Genomic DNA, 19,679 nt, shown 5'->3' with positions numbered 1-19,679 from the left:
ATATCTGAGATATTTTACCAGCATCCCCACCTTAGTAATCCAAGTACCCAAGTCATTGGAAACCTGTAACATTTTGCAGGATTTGTAGAAAAATTACAATATGAGTATTTTAATTATGTGGATTTGTAAGTACTTTCTACTAAAATTTGTCAGAAAAAAAATGCTGTTGCTATCTGCCCAAAATATCAATAGTATCTTTGCATTAAATATATGGCTCTAAAAACTAGCTAACACTCTTACCACCTCAGAAGCAGCAAGAAGTTCTTTAATTCATATTCTGGAGAAGCTTCAACAGAATTCTGAAATTCTCAAAGTTCATCACGTAAGATTGAAAAGTTTTCTACTTCAATTCTCCAAGTTTTCTACTACTCAATTTCTGCTTCAGTTCTTGAAGTTCATTGTGTAACATTTAAAAGTTTTCTACTTAAATTCGATCTACTTTGATTATACAAATTACAAATAAACATTCTCAAACGTAACTCTACACTTATAAACTAGACGAATAACTTAGCAGCAAGAATGAAAATCAAATTAATTGTAGTTTCAATAAAATAGAGCACTGAATTATTGCTGGAAGTTGTTTTTCAACTTATTTTGATTGGGCTTTTTTTTGGGGGGGCGGTGGTGGGAAGTATCCTGGGGACCAGTCCCAAGGCCTTATGATGAACAAAATACCCAGCTTCATGGTTCTCTCATTTTTAAACCTTTCATTTTCAGAGGGGAGTCATTCCATTTTAGTAGCATTTGGGGACTTGGTGAGAAGCTGAGCTCTGAAGAGAGCTTCCAACTTTCTCCAATTACAATTATAAGCCACTTCTTCAACCCAAACATTAGCTCTCTCTAATTCTAGACATCCCAATCCTGTCCCTAATGACTCTTGGTGGGATATTAGAAGTTCCTGTGCTACAGAAATAATATCTCAGTTCTCATTTGTGTTTAACATGATAATGATTAGTTATGGAAATATTTAAGTAGTTTCAGAGACTCTTTCTAAAAATAAGTAAATAAATACCTTCTTGAAAACTTTTCTTTATTAGAGAATCTACCCCAAGTGTTGAAAATTTGAAATCACTCTATTTACCAAAACTGGCTAACAAGAAGCTTCATAAAACATCAAGAAACAAACAAACAAAAACAACAACAATCATTAAACACCTACACTTAACATTCTTAATTATGGGGCAGAATTTTAAGAACTATGTTGATGCCCTTATAAAGTAAATCCCTTTCTTCAATGATAAAAACACATTCTCACATTTAACACATTGTTTTCATACTCTATATATACACATACAAAAGTTGGAAGGCCTGTCTTAAAGCATGTCTATAATGAATAATATTGCACAATAAAATCTGAGTAAAAATTTTATTCCAACAACATTTCTCTATTTTAAATCATGTTTATTGTTTAAGTTTTTGTCACAGTGGAGATTAACTTATTTTTAATCATCCAGTCAGTGCTTCCTGTCAACTCCATCAAATTCCAAAAAAAGGAAAATCAACTCATTCATACACTCTAAGTACTGTTACCATCCCACCATTCATTGCCTGTGTCTTTTTCCCCTTTTAACGGCAATATTGTGGTAAGATTGTGAAAAGGTATAACTAATAGGCTTATATGTATAATACCATTTCTTCAAGTATTCAGAGAGCAGTGCATTTGTCTGTACATAAGAAAACTATTGTGACATTTGAGAGTGGCTCCTGGTGGGAGTGTAATGAAGTTGTATGTCATAGTGTATGACAAGGATTTATAGCATTCTAGAATTTTCACAACTCTTTCATATTAGTGAATGACATTAACTAAATGTTGTCTTTTTATACTCTCAGCTGTCAGACATGGGATTTCCAAATATAAATAAATAAAGCATACACTCAACATGTGTAGTGCAAATGCTAGGTAAACAGAATGACATGAAATAAACTTATAGTTGCCACTGAGGGAATGGTTCAGCAGAGAGGACCTGATTTTACAATGACTGTTCAACATGAAAACTGTAACTTTTCCATGTCAGCCACAATGACTAGGAAAGGTTGCTGAGTTGGGGCTGAAGGAGTGAGAAGGGAAACAGGAACTCATTCATACAAGCAGAAGGAGCAATTTCTCTGTCACTTCTGTATTTCTTGAAAAGTCTGATTTGTTAACAGAACCTCAAACCTTTGCAGACAAAACAGATACCAATAAAGAGAACCAGAAATGTTCCATTTGGAAGAATTAAATGTTGGCACCTATGTACTGTAGACTGTGTGTCATGGACCATACAAGGGACGAAAAGGATGATGTTTTAAGATTAAAATTTCAAAATTTACAGCATGGGAAAACCAATAAACAGTTACAGAAACATTTAAGCCACAGCCCTGTTTAAAAATGCCACATAACCAATAATCTTTAGTCCTGTGAACAAAAGTCAGAGCTTTGTTGCTTTGTCTTAATGTTTGCATTTGCATTTAACATAATGTCACTTGGTAAAATAAAGGAGGAAAAACTACAAAATCCTTCCAGAGGAAAATTATTGGTAGGGGGGAAACAAAAAATGTCATAACCAATTTATACATTTACTTAAGTGTTTTCCACTAGAAGTGTCCACAGTCTGTAAGAAACGGACAACAAAGACAAAAAACAAAACAACTATAATAAATCAAAGTACAAAATCTTTGCCATTCATCTTTTCATTTCTTCCTCTGCATTCAGTGTTGAAGGAAATATTGTTTCATGGTAATGCTCTGAGTTCATACATGTTAAATGCCAGAAGAGAAACATTTGGATCCTGTCTCTCTCCTTCATTCCTGAATGTGTTACACCCTCAACAAATATAACAAGCAACCAGTGAAAATTCTCTAGAGTAGGAGATACATAGTCAAACACACACACACACACACACACACACACACACACACACAATCTTATTAAGACAAAAAAAAATAGTACCAGTGTGTGTGGGGAGTATAGGGAAGGGGTGAATGAAGATGAATAAGGTAGAAATATAATGTACTCATGTATGGAAATGAAAAAATGAAACCTGCTGAAAATAGTCTAACAATGGGAAGGAGGGGGATAAAGGAGTATGATGAAGGGGGTGATTTTGACTAAGATATATTGTAAGCACTTTAGTAAATGTCACAAGGTACCCCCAGTAGAACAATCTGAATTTTCAAAAATTCTTAAAATGATAAAAAAAAAAAAAGAAAAGAAACCATTCCTTATCTGAGACACATACACATATCAAGACTTAAAACTAAAGTCTGACACGGTCCCTTAATTGTTTTAAATAATTAAGGCTTCTAAAATTCAGTGTCAACTCTGCATCAGTATTTGAATAAAATACATTTTTGCATTTTAGGTTTGTGCTTTTTACAGCCATCTTAATTCCAAAGAATTTCATTAGTAAGATCTGATAAGGGAGTGTTAAAATTGCTTACTAACATTTTACTTTTAGTAGCTGTTAGACTAAATTAGAGTGATCCAAATTCAGTGACTGAAGGGGTTTGTTTCCATTCTCTCGGCTGTTGGCTCATTTCACCTTCTTCTCATGTTTGATATGGCCATTTCTTTTGTATTGGCCATTCAGGATCCCATTGTGGTAATGTCCATTAACTGTGCTAGGCTGATTTCTAGACCACAGACTTTTGATTTTTCTGTAGATAAATTTTGTCACGCAGGACAGGAGGAAGTAAAACAATGCAGCACTGAGCAAAAGCACAAAGGCAATATCCAGTAAAAAATACTGACAGAAAGATATTTGATGGACAGCGGCACGGAGGTGATGGGCTCCGTTGTGGCGAAGAATGTAATCTATCCAATAGATAGTTCGATTGACAGGGTGGCCAGGTTGATCCTTGTGAATTTCCGACAGCTTCTGAGCCCTCTGCCGGTAGCTATGGAGTGGGGGCCAACACAAAAAGATCATGAGTGTATAAGGTTTCTGTATTTGTGGGCGTCTCAATTTAACAATGGGGAAAACAATAATAAACAACTATCTTTTATTAAGCATCCAGTATGTTCCAGGCACTAGAACTGTTACTGCTTCAAACATACGGTTTTAACCCAATAAAATACACTTCAAACTGGTGAGGAAAACCAAAAGCAGAGATACTAAGTAACCTGAACATGGCAACAAGGGTCATATTCAGATTCAAGTTCTTCTGATTGCAAATCTTATGCTATTTGCACAACATATCACACATAGCCCTTCTCTCCAGAAGCTATTAAACACTATTAATCAATGAGACTCAACCAGGAAGGGAAATACATTTTTTAGATTCTAAAACAAAAGGATAGAAAAAAAAATGTAGAATTTTGTCCCAACACTGTTTTTTAAAGCCATGGCATTTATTTTTTAATTTAAAGCAACATTAAATAATGGTGTGAGGATATCAGATGAAAGGGGTTGAGAATCACTACTATGAAATCACATACATATTACATGTAACATCATGTAACACATACATACATATAGACGAGTATATCACTGTATACAAATGTACAAAGAAAATGCTTTCTTACATGGTTAATTTTTAAAAAGACAAAGTGGTAAATATAATGTAAACATTTTATTTTAATTTAAAAAGATGTAACTGCACATTTTGGGACAATCTTTGGCAATCGGCCAGAACCCTTTTGAGCCTAGTTCTTGGATTGAAGTTTACATTGTTTCGATGTAAGAAATAGGTTCAGCCTGGAGAGATTATAAACTATATCATGGAGGATATGGTTTCTGAGTTGTAATTTACAGAGGAACAAAAGTAGTGGTAAAAACCTGGCAGGCTAAGGGAAAAGTGTGAAGTAATCCATAACAAAGGGAAAGCAAGAACATGCCCAATCTGTAGTACAAGGGATGTTTGGCTAAATTGGATGGGATGTAAGTGAATCTCGAGGGTGTTCTGAGTGACAAAATATGTAGCTTAAATCTCAGGACAAAGGAACCATGAGACCAGAGACATTGGTTGTTAAACTAGAAAGGAAGATACTGGCAGCGGGAAGACCATGCAGAAGGCTACATTAATGTCCCCATGATGGTAGTGAAATCAGCCAGATAGGAAAATGGTGCAATGAAAGAGGTGGCAGGAATGGGTGAGACCCCAGGTTAAATGTCAAAGGAAAAGGGTCAGAAGTAATGTAACATTTCCAACTTGGATGACTTACATAGTAGAGTCAAATAAAAAGATACAGGAACAGAACATAAGTCATACAAGGGGAATCAAGGATAACTTGTTTAGACCTATACACGAATCTTTTAATAAATACGACTGAACAGCTGAAAATGAGCAGAGGGCTGTCAGGACTCACAGAAAGAGCAAGCCATGTCTACCACTTGCAGGTTCTTTCTACAGATATCTAGGATGAGAGAAGGCAACTTTTAAAAGCCACATTTTCTCTCTCATCAATGCTTCACATCAACATTACTGCTATGTAAACATTCCACATACTAGAACAGTATAAAATCTCACCCAAATATTAAGGGGCCATCCTCACCTTGCTTTGTAATTTATCATGGTTTCTAATAGATGGCAAAATGGAAATGAGAAACTTTCTACTTCTTTATGTTACAAAAAATCCTTACGGGATAAAAGGGCATCTTAAAAATACAAAAATGAAACATACTGTCTTAGAAAATAAAACTCAGCCTTCTGTTTCTAACAAAGGTGAAAGAGGATAAAAACAATTTTTGTCTTCAGGTGCCTTAATTTCATTGTGTATATGATCTTTCCCTAGGGATGACGAAGCAGATTACATCTGATAAGGATTCTTTTGTGGGGAATCTGATTATTTGTACTGTTGAGTAAATGCCCACTTCAAAGATTCATTTGGTCTTTGATCACTACTTATCACAAGAGCCCTTGACCATCTCCCTTAGCTTATCTGAGTACAGAATGAAGATGCTCATCAACCAGATCCCTGCTCCTTTTAAGGAGCAAAGCCACAAAGTGGATGCTTACTAGTCAGTCTGAGTTTGTCTGATGTTTCTATTCTGAGGTCCCTGGTTCAACTGGAAAGAAACTGGAGACTTTGCAGGTAGATGTTTGAAGGGAAGATTATTTTCTATAGCTGGAAATGTTAAGTGGCACTTTTAGAATAGTTTGCTTACAGTGCAAAATCCTTACCAGAAAAAATATGAGACCAGGAGCTGATGGATCACATTTATAATCCTAGCTACTCGGGAGGCAGAGATAAGGAAGATCATGGTTTGAAAACAGCCTGGGCAAATAGTTCATGAGAACCTACATTGAAAAAACCCATCGCTAAAAAGGGCTGGTGGAGTGGCTAAAGGTGTAGGTCCTGAGTTCAAGTCCCAGTATCGAAAAAAAACATGAAGATTGCAAAATGTAAAAAAGTCAATAGTGTGATTTAAATGATCATTCATACCACCTTTAAACTATCCCAAGGAATCTCTTAGAGAAGCCTCCTTGTAATAACAACAATTACCTTGTAAGAGGCAATTACAGCACATTACATTTTTAAAAAGTATGACTTCTAGTGAGAGTTGATCTCAGGTTAGGTATGTGATGTTTCGATCACCAAATTCTCATCTTTCTTCATAACTTGCCTTAAAATAATAACATCTTCAGACTCTAAAGAATTCTCTCAAAGTAAGAAGAGTAATGGGCTTTCATTAAATAAACCCAAAGGATGAATAAGGGAAGAAGTAAGATATGTAATATTATTTAAGTAGTGGATTTACAACTAAGAAATACTTCTTTAGAAGTATTGGTTACTTGGCTTAAACTAGAATATCTTGGAAGGCAGCCACGCTCACTATTATACCAATGCCTCCCAAGTAGACTATCTTGGATACAATGTTAGTGAAGCCAATTATGCTTTCTAAATTAATTATTAAATGTGAAACATTACCAAATTTAAAACAAAAATAGCTTCAGTTTATAAAATGACTTTTAGCAAACAACATACTACACAAGACATTGTCTTTTCTACATTGAGTAAGACAACTTTCTATCTAGCTATACTTCAAGACTCTGCAGCCGGGATTTATTTAATTACTATGTAATCTAATGCCTGATCCCTCCCTTGATTCAGCCTGGCCCATAACTCAGAGAACCCAGCTAGATTAGTCTGAGTGTGTAGCTCAATGGTACAGTGCTTATGTCACATGTGCAAAGTCCTGAGTTTTATTTCCAGCACCACGAGAAGAACAAAAAAAAAACCTAGCCGAACTAACTTTGTATAAATACCCAGATTTTTTTTTCTTTTCTATATAACAGCAATTTTCCCACCCAAAAAACTCTCCTTCAAGATTTTAGAAACTTACATTATATTATATATATATTTTTCCCCTAGGAACAATATTTTGAGATGTGCTAGACCTAAAATGGAAAACTACAGATCATAGAAGAGGGATAAACTCAGGCACCAAGGGTCACAGAACATATTGCTCCAAGTACCAGAGCTGTGACCAAGACCTGTGGTCATTTCAGGGGCCAGAGCATGAAGGCCACCTCTGAGCCCATATTAAAGGCAGCATTACAAAACTTAGTTGAATCCAAAATTTTTTTATGCAAGCTGCATCATTTGATATAAAATATTTTTTCTTTTTGTTGGTGTTCCTTAGAATTTAGCAGTGTTTCTCAACCCAGAATTCAGCTATATGCCTGGGGTATAAACAGAAGAATTTACTCTTCTCTTCAATGTTATTTGAAATGCATGATAAATTAAACATTATGTCTTAAAATGGGGATGACTGCTGCTTTGTTTTAAAGCCACACAGACCAGCTCTCTACCCTTGGAGACTCATTTGCAAAGCGGGTTAACTCAGGACACATCAGAATCTAAAAGGCACAATAAAGAGTTTGATCAGTCATTCATGTAACCAAATAAATCTTAGCATTTCAGCAGCACCAGTGACAGGGAAAGCCAGTAGCACCAGGTTTACCATGCAGTACAAAGGGATCTAGCTTGGGGACCAGACAATTCTGGCTTCACATTTTTCTTTAATAGCTGTGTGACTGTGGGCAAATTACCAAAGCTGAGTTCCAAGTGCTTCATTTCTGTAACATAAATAATGAAACTATGATATGTGGCTGTGATGAATATTAAAATGAAATAAAAGACAATGTTTGATACACTGGAGGGACCTAATGATTGTTCCCACTGCTGTTTCTCCCTCAGTTTGAAGATTAGAGAAAGCATATGAAAGGCTTTATCACCAGAATCTGAAGGATGCTCATATGATGGGTTTATTAACAATTATTAACAACTGCCTGCTGATTATACTGTGGTGGTGGTATGTATGCATGTTGGTATATTTAATGTTTCATCTGCCTTCATATTAATTGAACCTTACCTGGGATTATTGATAACTTTCACCAGTGCTTCATACAGCTCTCCTTCAGTAACTGTCTTCCATTCTAGCAATATCCCCATGCCTTTTGCCTGTACCCGGGTCATAGTATCATAATGGTCTCCAAAGAGTGGGATTCCCACTACAGGTACACCATGATACATAGTTTCAAAAATACTGTTCAAACCACCATGGCTCAGGAAGGCTTTGATATTTGAATGCCCTAAAGAAAGATAAAAAAGAAAAAATATTATCACTTCAGATTTTTCAAGAAATGTCTTTAAAAAAGTAAACATATAGCGGCCAAATATTCTAGACATAAGATTTTTAAAGGCCTAATTGTACTGATTCCTCTCTACAGTAATGTATGTAACCTTATATATATAGGTTACATACATAATTATCTGACTTACGTATAATTAATAAAGGTATTTTTAGGTAATTGAAATGTATAGCACTAATCAAGAAAATATATTACAACTTCCTCTGAGACACAAACATCACTTGACTAGCAAAACATATTTAAATGGTCAAAAATGAATAGGAAGCCAATGAAAGCAAGAAAGAACAATCAATCCCAGTATAAGAGATCAACTTTCTGGCTATCAAGCATCATTTATCTTTATTAGGATCATTTAGCAAAAGAAAATGTAAAAATGTAAGACTGGATTTCAGGAGCCAGCAGAAAAATTTAATGCTTATCCAAGGAGGAATGGTGTATAGTAGCCACCATTTACAATTCAAGTTCTATCAGCATCCATGTTTCACAATTTTAGGGTTCAGTTTCACCTTTTAGGCCCACAAACAAGTAAAGACAAATACTCATAAAAATAATTTGTAGGAGATGGGAAACCATATAACAATTAGTTGCCACAAGATTAAAAGAAATAACTTTTCAAAAATTTTAATACTATACTTCAAAACTTTTAGTAACAACCTACATCTCACAAAAGGGATCAAAAATTTGCATAGGAAGTGCAAGAAAAATAATCACTGCACTTAGGAAATGTGTAATTGGTCAAGGAATAATTATAGCTTTCAGAAATACTAATATTTTAATATATACACATCATATGCAAAACTGATTATGTGTGTAAATTATGATGCCAGTGATGCTCTCAGAGCAACCCTGTCCCAAAGTCTAGTAGGGTTGGTGAGTCATGGTTTCTAACCCTTAACTTTAACTAAAGGATCAGCACTAGAAGTAAACGCTGAACTTTCTTTTTAGCAGCAGAACACTTTCAAAACCATGCCACCAAGCCTAGTAGTGAAAAATAAAACAGAGCTGGAAAGAAGGGGATTATTTCAGTGTGTGTGGGGAAACACTAATTTGGTTCCTACTTCTCATCCTGGAGGAATCTTTGATCATAGATGTCATCGGAGGAACTGCAAAGGTCATGCCTAGAGTTTACAAAGGACCCTAATCTTGGAAAAGTCAGAGAGCTGAGGCTGGAGGAAGCCAGAGGAGGCATAGCCTTGAGGATGTCTTCAGGCATGGACCACCAAAGAGTTAGAGTAGCTTCACCTTGCCAGAGGTCACACATGATACAAGTCTAGATGTTCTTAGACAACAGTGTCACACTGCTGCACTGAGACTGCTGATAGTCAGGTTATCTCATTCTATTTAACATTCTTGCTTCTTGCCCACTTTCTATGGAACCCAAAATCATAGCATTAAAAGACACAACAGAAAAAAAGGAAAAAAAATGCAAAATGCAAGTATCATGAAAGGGAAATTGTCTTGTGCTCATTCCTCCTCAGTTTTATCATTTACAAAATAACATTTATAATGAGCTAGATGAAAAGAAAATATATACAAAAAATTATTTACTGTTGCACAGTTACAAAATTAAAATTGCTTTTCAGGAACCACAGTAGCTTTTAGAAACTATGTTTTAAAATAAAAGTATAATTTTAAATTTTACTTGTGTTTTAAGACTATTATTAAAAATTACAGGCATTTTTATATAATGTTAGGTATTAGTATTATTGAATAAATGGTACTCAATATTGCCAAAACATAATAAATTTCTTATAATTTCCTTAATATATATTAAAGGACAACATAGCATTGTGTCGTCCCAGAAATTTAATGAATGAAAATTTTCATTTTTACTCTCTGTGCTTGTTGAACAGTTAAATTATTTGGATTCAAATATACTTAAAAGATACACATATAATAATTGTATTTTAATTTTGAGTTAAATATAGCAAATTTAAATAATTTACAAATTTAAATAATTAAGTGTTTCAAAACTGCCTCGTGATTTAGGAAAAATTTCAGGCAGATGATCCAATTGACGTTGAAATAAATGTACTATTTCTCTGGCTTTCTGCTTCTCCTTGTTTTCAAACAAATTAATAACTCCCAATTTATCTGAGTTCTCAGATACATCTATAATAAAACTGTAACTCAAGTTTGTGTTTTCATTGTTTTTAATTTTACCATTTTTACCCAATTAGCTTAATCATATATTGCTCTAGTCAATGCTAATTTATATAGTTTATTAAGTATATTTTCTAAAATATTAAATTTGGTGACTGGTTTAAAATTTTTAATTGTAAATCCCAATAATTATATTTTACAAATTCTTTTCCAATGAACAAAGATTTGAAATGTTGGTCTGAAATTAAAGAACTGGGATACTAGATAAAAACATAATGACTCCATCACAAATTATACACATAGTTCACAAACCACTCAAGTATAAAAATTATGTTTATACAATTAAACTCTAATAGCCAAGTAACCACATGTCAGTGACTTACCTAGCAGGTCATTTTGTGGTAACCACTCTATGAGCTTAGTGTTGTTTCCTAGATTCTTTGGTTTGGCTCCAGAAAACCTAAAATGTACACCAGAGAATGAATTGTTCAGAAATAAAGCCTTGCTCCTGGTATGAGCTCTCTGGTTAAATGTTTAGATTTACAATTAAGTGTCACATGATCATTTGCTGATTAAGAATAAAATCATGTTTTAGTATCGACAAAAATTTGATCATTTCTTGGTAATAAAAAAAACTTTCATTGACTGAGGGACAGATAAAATATAATTTGCTTGTATAAAGATCTGTTTTCCATCAGCTCTTCTCACCTATACATAGAGATCAGGGGAACCAACCAAAACGAACTTTCACTAGCAGTCATCAACACCAGTACCCAGAGCAGAAACAAGAAGGACTAGTGGGAGTCATAGTAGATGGTCACTAGCCCTAAACCTTGACAGCCAGAACCCAAAAGAAAGTGTAAGTTTTAGAAGAAAAGCAGGAAGCACTGTTCTTTAGCTTGGCCCCACAGAGTGGAACTCTGCAAAGCACAGGACAAACGTAGGCTGTTCCTTGCCCAGTCTTTAAAAGATGAACCTCAAAGGTGCTTAACAGCTAAGAGAATGGCAAGAGTATGAACTGAAGAGACAAATTTATCCTAAATAAAGGAAAATGGCTGCATTCTGAATCACAGCTAAGGAAGCTCAGTGGACTAGAATCTCAAGGGAAAAGTCCTGAACAGCTACAATAAAATATGCATCCATTTCCTAACTCAGCTACCAGTGACAGGCTAGCCGTACGCAGTGTCATAAAGGGAAAGCCTAGATGACACAGAGTACTTGGAAGAGTCCAAAGTCCATGAACTATAAACTATTTACTCATTCATTCATCATTATTGAGCCCATTCCAAAAGCAATTTGGAGTATATGTAGAAAGGCAGGAAATTACAACTAAATTTTTTTTTTTAAATTAGGAACAGAAGAATAAATGAGGATAAAAATTTGAAGAAATCATAAAAATAATCCAACACAGACTAAATCATTCAAATCATATTCATCCTACACTCCAGGCCAGAGGTCTCTTTACTTCTCAAAGACCTCATGAATTAATTTTTAAATTTAAATGCACTGAGAAACAAAAGGAAACCCAAGGGCACCTGGCTAAGCTTGTCAACAAATCGATGTGCTGTGCTTTTCGAGGACCTGCAGGCTGAACAAAGGGATGCTAAAAAAAAAAAAAAGAAAAAATCAACAGCAGAGAAGAAATCTGTTCTACCTTCTTACCTCCAGATCACTTTTTGAGGCAGTCTCCCCAGAGCTCCTGCCAGTTTGTTAGCGATGTCATCTGACAGATACTTTACACCAGCTCCGAAAGATACCAGGACGAAGCCATGTTCTTTAGCACCACTGACCCACCTCTGGAGATCCTATAAATGGAAACATGGACCAAGACCATTCACAGTCAGGTTCATCAACATCCCAGTTTAAGAAAAAGCCTAACATAATTAAGAAGAAGAGCGTATAGTATTTTCCTCTATAGCTGCTTTTGTCTAGAATGTGTAATCTGACAGCACTAACTGAAATAAAGAGGGCATACTTTTGAAAGCTAATCAGCAATGACAACCACCATAAAAAAGAAGGTAATTGCCTAAGATTTCATCACTCAAAAAATTCAAACTAATAGTACGTAAGCAGAGATAAATTTGTGTTGAGGATGTGAACAAAAAGATGTGGATTGGATTTATGACAAATCAATCATACTGGCAAAAATTTATTGATGCATCTTTGACAAATTTTTGCCAGTATGACTGATTTGTATTGAAAATTAAAGCAGTTCATTTTAAGGGTTACCATTCACCGTATTTTATTCTACAGATTTCAGCGAATCATCTTTGCAAATAGTTTTGCCACAGATGTTGAGTTTTAGTTTTTCTTATGAAAACTAACAGTGCTACAGCACTGTGAAGAATATACAGTTTCCCTGCTTGCTCTCCATTGATGATGCCTAGGTCATAAGGTAATCATGAAAACAGGGGCTTGGCCCATGTTCGAGGCAGTATTATGGTGTGCAGAGAGGGTGCTCAGTGCTGCTGCACCAGACCCTATAGTTACCTTGCTCAGGATCAGGGAGTTATTTGGAATGGCTCTGTTACCAATGTATTTTTAAAATTAGTATATATTAATTGTACAAGGGTTTTTTTAGTGATAATTCCATACATACATATGATGTACTTTGATCAAATTCACCTGCTGTACTAATATTAGCTCCTTTCCCCACTTTCAACAATTTTAACTGGTTTCACTATTCTATTTTCACACATGCATATGAAGTAATTCAAACATTCACCTCTCCTTTCTTCACCCTCTCCTTTTGTCCCTCCTCCCACTGCTTCCCATCCCCAGTCTCCCTGTTCTACATTTGTGTCATTCTCTCTCTTTTTTTAAGGTCTAGATTTTGCATATAAGAAAGAACATGTGATGTTTGTCTTTCTCAATCTGGCTTATTTCATTTAACACAGTGATTTTTAGTTCCATCCATTTCCTGCAAACAACATAATCCCATTCTTCTTTATGGCTGAATAATATTCCAGCGTGTATATGTACCACATTTTTTTTATCCAATCACCAGTTGATAGACATTTGGGCAATTCCATAGTTTAGGTATTGTGAATAATGCTGCTATAACCATGGGTGTACAGGTACAGCTATGTATGCTGACTTACATTTCTTCAGATACATGACTAGGATGGTATACCAGAATTATACACCAGTCCTATTTCTAGTCCCTTGAGGAACTCCCTTACTGATTTCCATAGTAGCGTCATTAATTCTACACCAGTGTATAATAGGTCCCTTTTCCCCAGGTTTTGCATTTTACAGCACTTTCCAGCATAACCTGACTTACAGTTCCTGTGCAGTTCTGCATAATGAGTATTATTACAGTGGCATCACTGCTCAGCTTAATGAAATGTTAGATAAATTTGCTTTTTTATCTGTTCCTCTTTTCTTCATTTAATGAGATTTGTATTAACTGGCTCTACTGCACTTATTCTCAGCAAGGGAAGAGAGGGACCACATTTTTATGCCCCCAATGAATTGGTGAATTGTGGCACTATTTTTACTAAGAGTGATGGGGAGAGGAAGTTTATGCACCTAGATATCAAGGAAATTATGCTACAATTATTTGGTAGGAAAAAAATCTTATCAAAATGCAATATTTTCTAGGAAAGTAAAAATATGCAAAAGAAACAAAGGCGATCTTAACTTTAGTCTAAAGCTATTAACTTATATTCTGTTTCATTTACCAAGCATATCACATATGCTGAAAATTTAATCATATTATCTGTGGGTTCAAAGTAAGAAACAAGATCAAGTCTATTTTAAAATTTAATTTTAGGCACAGTCTAAAGACAGATGTACTTAAAACAAATGCAAATGCTGCATGTAGAATTATTTGAACATATGGGATTTACCCTATAGTTTGTCTTCAAATAATTTGTCACCTAACACCTAATTCTCTAAAGCTTGTAAGTCAATTATTCAAAAAAAGTTTATATTCAGATACATGAGGCTTTATAGTAACGTTATTTAAATGGTCTTTCACAAAGACTTAAAATGTGAGATTCAAAGAAGTCCATGCAATAAATACTTTTTAAAATTTTTTGCATGATGCAAAATGAAATCCATATGCCAACTTTTCCAGCCTTTCCTACCAAGTAATAAGAATATATTTAAGCATTTACCCTTTACTGCTATGTAAGAGAGTAGAAAAAAATTATATTCACCATGATTTTATTCAAGAAAAGTACTCAGTACTTTCAGAAAATAACTCCACTTGGCTTAGAAGGGAGAGGCCCAAGGTGATACTCAAATGACTACTTCCTGGATGGAAGTAAAAGAGATGAGGGGAAAGGCTGGAGTAGAGATAAGGAGCCAAAGGACACCTGAACATAAACCCCTTCCCTATATGATCTCCAATCTCCAGCCAAAGTACACAAAGTGTTCAGTGTTACAGAGGTTTTCAGGGACACTGAGGGTCAGGTTTTGGATCTGGCTGGCAATGGTAGTGTGGAGGAGGTAAGAACAGATTCACAGTTAGCACTGAAGGATTGTTCTGCTGAATGGTGGGCAAAGACTTTGGGATTGGAACATCATGAAAAATATGCCAATGAGCTGAGAGGCACTAGGTGGCATCGCTCCTATGTACACATACACAGAGTTATTTTCTGGAATTTAAGCAGCCATCCATTCAGTGGAAAACACCATATTAAGCGAACTAAACCAGGCTCAAAAGGTCAAGGTCGCATGTTTTTCCTCACATGTGGAAGCTGGACTTATAAGTTAAATGTGTATAGAAATACATATATGATCACACACACACATATAGTTAGAGAGATAGAACAAAGTTATATTGGTGATTCTGTCTGAAGGGACTATGAGAGGCAGGAGAAGGAAAGAAAATGTTAGAGACTGAAAAATATTGAAACAACCCATCTATATATCTGAATATAACATAACATACTACACCATAAGCTGTTAAATATTAGGGGCACATGGTGAAAGAGAAAGACTAAGTAATGGGAGACTTAATTTGATTAAAGTATGATGTATACAAGGCTTGAAGTACCAAGGCAAAACCCCCTTGGACTATCAATGTACACTTAAAAAAAATGAAGGGCAGGAAGGTAAAGCAGGTCTTTTCCACTGAGGTGGGTACCAGTGCGGGGAATGGAGTGGGATGTGCACAAAGAAAGGGAGGGTGAGGGTGTATATGGTGGATATATTTTGTAGCCATATATGAAAGTAGAAGAATGAAACCTGTTGAAATTATTCTAAGAAGGGAGAGGGGATGAGGAAGAATGAAGAGGGAACAGTCTAATTAAGATATATGGTTAGCACATATGTAAATATCACAATGTATCTTCCTGTACAACTATTATATGCTAATAAAAATTTTAAAAAGAAACCATTCACTATAAAGTGCAATTTGATTTAGCAATAGCTCCTTTAGCAAACCTTCAGGGTAACTGTGTTCAATGTAAAAAAAAAAAATCCTGATTTCAGAAATTTAACACTATTAAATATACAGTACTTCAGAACTTGCCTTCTTCCAAGAAAATTACAAATTAAAAGATTAAAAATTAATTCATTTACATCAACAACATTCATAAATACTTAAGAAAGAACTTAACTGAAAGGTGTAAAACGTTCATGAAGAAAGCATGAAAACTTTAATAAAGGACAAAAAAAGAAGAACTAAGTAAATGGAGAGAGGTATACATGCCTGGGCACGAAATATTGACATCATTAAGGTGCTAATTTTTATAAAATTAAATTCAATGTATCCTCAGCATATACTCCGAGAAGACAGGTATGGAGCTTGAAAAGATGGGTCAAAACTTCATTCAGAAAAGAAAGTATCAAAAAAGGTCAAGAACATTTTGAAAAAACACAGGCAGAGCATGCTCTCCTGGATTATTAAAGTGAGCCCTGGAGTTCAGAGCCATTGCCATGACCTCTTGCATCTTAGTCTTCATGAAGCAATGAAGACGGCCATAGAGACACTGCTGTGCAGATGTGAACTCAGAATTTTCATCAGTGGGGAAAGGAGTTATCCAGGAACTGATCTCAAAAAAGTATGAAGTTCTGCCCTCCATTAGCACAAATTCCAGAAGGATTAAAACATTAACTTGAATTAAAATGTATGATGTACTTGAAGAAGACACAAAAAATTTTTTTATTGTATTTGAATGGTCTTCTTTAGAGTCAGAGACCCCAGAAGTAACAAAAAAAGAGAAACAGGTATCACTATAGAACAATTAAACTTCTAGAGTATGAAAGACATTTTAAAAAGCAACAGACTAACAAGCAGACTGGCAGAGATATTTACAACTTGTATAATAAGAGGCTAATAACTAAAAAAAACTGTAAGAGGAAAATGAGCACAACTTGAAAAAACAGTTCCCAGAAGAAAACCAAATACCATAAACATAGATGGTAAATCAGAGAAGCACAAATTCAAACTGTGTTCATGTAGCCTACAAAATTCTCAATATACTAGCATTAAAGAATGATTTAGTTCAGTATCTAACTCTTAAGTATTATCTGTTTGCTATTTTCTTTCAAGATTTTTTTTTTTTCTGGAAGGATAAAATGTCTTTTCTTAAATGGCCCCTGGGTTTACTGTCTTATCTAGCTAGCCTTTCCTACTTCAAGATAACTTTCAAGTGGTCTGTATTTTCTTTTTATAATTCAATAACATCAATTCTTTTATGTTTTAAATTCTCACACAATCAGAATTTATTTTGAGGCAAAGAATGAGGCTGGGCTCCATCATTATTTTTAACATATGATTATCTATTCTTCTCAGCATCATTTATTGAAAATTTCATCCTGTCTTCAATGATTTGAAATACCACCCTTTCATTCAACTTACGAATTTGATTCTGCTCCACTGATTTATCTGCTCATTCCTGAGCCAATGTCAGAGTTTTATTTACCATTTTATAATACATTTAATATTTGCAATGCTAGATTCTTTTATTACTTTTTATTCTGGAATTCTCCTAGCTGTTTTCATATTTAACCTAATTTAAGGACTCTTCTTTAATGCATAATTTCCTAGCAGTTTCACTTCTTATACACGTTACAGATATTTGTGTAAGAGTGGACACACACGTTCCATTTCACAGAAAACACAGATTTAGAAACTGCATCGGGCCCCTTCCATTCAGCTGTCGGCACTGCACGCACACTGCTCCACTAGGTGGCATGGTAGGTGCAGGGCAGAGATGTCTGCTTCAACCCTCAGCACACATACAAACCCAGAGTTCACATTATGGGCTCAGGGCAACCTAAAAACCAAGTGAAGGACTCTGATTTTTCAAAATAGAAATAAAAGAAATGATCAAAATAATGTATAAAATATTAAACAGGAAGTTAGTGACACTCTTAGGCAATCCCTCACTATATTAGTATGAATAATTCACTCCTATACAATTTAAGTTCTCACTTTAGATGCCCATATGTTTTCTTCTGAAGTTTTATATTTGCAAAACAATCAATCACTTTATCTTCTTGAAGGCTTGAGGTTGTCTTGTGTTCTTTCTGGGAAAATATAGCATAAGAAGGAAATATGGATAATCTATATATCAGATAGATACTACATATCTGCCCTTTATTTTTTTAATGATCATGACCTGTAAAGAAAGTGATTTGTTTTCTAATGTTGCCAGATTTCTTTTCCTATAGAAATTATACACCAAGTGCCTAAACTTGGACTTGGTCTGTAGGAAGAACAGAGCACTGAGAGGTGTATGGTCCTCTCTCTTCCTGCTGCTCAGTATGACAGGGGACAGTGCTGAGGGCTCTGTGACAGGAGATGGGTTAGAATAAGAACTAAGGTGCCTGCTAACATTACACGTGAGGAGCAAGTGCTCCAAAAGTGTGATTTTCAGGTAATACTTTCATATGATAGAAGTCAGGAAATGGAGAATGGTGAAAAATATTAAAAGCAGAAGTAAAAAAGTAACCTTTTGAGACTTTTGGAGAAGACCACCATTGGGTGATTTCTTTTTTTTTTTTTTTTTTTACATACTCAGCCCACAACTCAAAAACAAACAGAAACTTCCTACTAATTGTGGCCAATGTTAGACAAGTTCTAATTCCAGAAATGTAAAGTAGTTGTTTAAAAAATAAACACTACACGACCAAGAAAAGAATAACTAATTAAAGGCTGAATGGTACAGGTCCACTTTAGTCTTCAATAGGCTTGATTCTGAGGATGTCAGAATTTTCTAGACGTGTAGAGGAATCTTCAAGAGATCTGAGGGCTGGGATAGATGGAGCTGCAGTAGTTAGCCACAGATATGTCCTGAGGACACCCAGTGCCCCAAACCTACTTTCTCTCCCCCTACAACAAAGCCTTGAGAGGGGGGCAGCCCCGGCAAGAAACCAGAAACACTGCATCCTTTGTCAGCTCCATCTATTCTGAGAGAAAGAATGCCTGGACTGTGGGAGAACCCTCCACAGAGATGGTGATGGGAGAAACGGGGAAGGGTGCTGGGGCCACTCTTGTTCCCAACACAAACATCAATAGGCCTTTTTTCCTACTGTAGCATGTCTAGTATAAAGAGTGGTCTGCTCAAGTCAGGTGGGCTGTAAAGAATCGAAATACTCATTCTTCAAAATCTAGTAGGTCAAATAAGAACAGATATTTTGATACAAAGCATTAAGAAAAATCTTGTTCTTGATCTCAACTACTGCTAAAATAGGTCATCAACAAAGAAGGTCATTAAACAAAGAAGCACCACTGGAAATATAACAGTTACCATTCAGAATGAATGCACACCAATCACTGTGCTCACTGATTTGTTAGGCAAGAGATCTTTTTCTCCAAACCCCAATCCTGTAACTTGCTCTGTGATCTTAACCAAGTTGCCTATTCTTCCTGCAACTCAGCTTCTTCATCTCTACAAGTGCTGAAGTTATGTCAGAGGACATTATGAAGAATAAGTGAGGTCAAATGTGTAAAAGTGCTTTGTCAAGTAAAATTTAGCCTGTTCTTCTACCGAGCCAGGTTGTCTGATTATGGAGTGAAATGATATGCGTATGGAGAAAAA

The 19,679-nt window shown here is 35.2% G+C and overlaps 1 protein-coding gene across 2 annotated transcripts in view; it reads right to left on the bottom strand.

The window, feature by feature from the left end:
- Positions 1-1,380: 1,380 nt before the first annotated feature.
- Ugt8 (UDP glycosyltransferase 8) overlaps positions 1,381-19,679 on the bottom strand; it is a 72,083-nt gene continuing 53,784 nt past the window's right edge. For both annotated transcript variants that reach the window (XM_020153350.2, XM_074041590.1), the window contains exons 3-6: positions 12,343-12,485; positions 11,064-11,140; positions 8,298-8,517; positions 1,381-3,876 (exon numbers count right to left, since the gene is read on the bottom strand). In XM_020153350.2, coding sequence (XP_020008939.1) covers positions 3,513-3,876; positions 8,298-8,517; positions 11,064-11,140; positions 12,343-12,485 — 804 coding nt within the window. In that variant the 3' untranslated portion in view covers positions 1,381-3,512. The remainder of the gene's footprint in view (positions 3,877-8,297; positions 8,518-11,063; positions 11,141-12,342; positions 12,486-19,679) is intronic.

The sequence above is a fragment of the Castor canadensis genome, chromosome 9 (genome assembly GCF_047511655.1).
Source record: "Castor canadensis chromosome 9, mCasCan1.hap1v2, whole genome shotgun sequence".
Lineage (NCBI taxonomy): Eukaryota > Metazoa > Chordata > Mammalia > Rodentia > Castoridae > Castor > Castor canadensis.
This window is presented reverse-complemented; position numbering and strand designations above follow the sequence as displayed.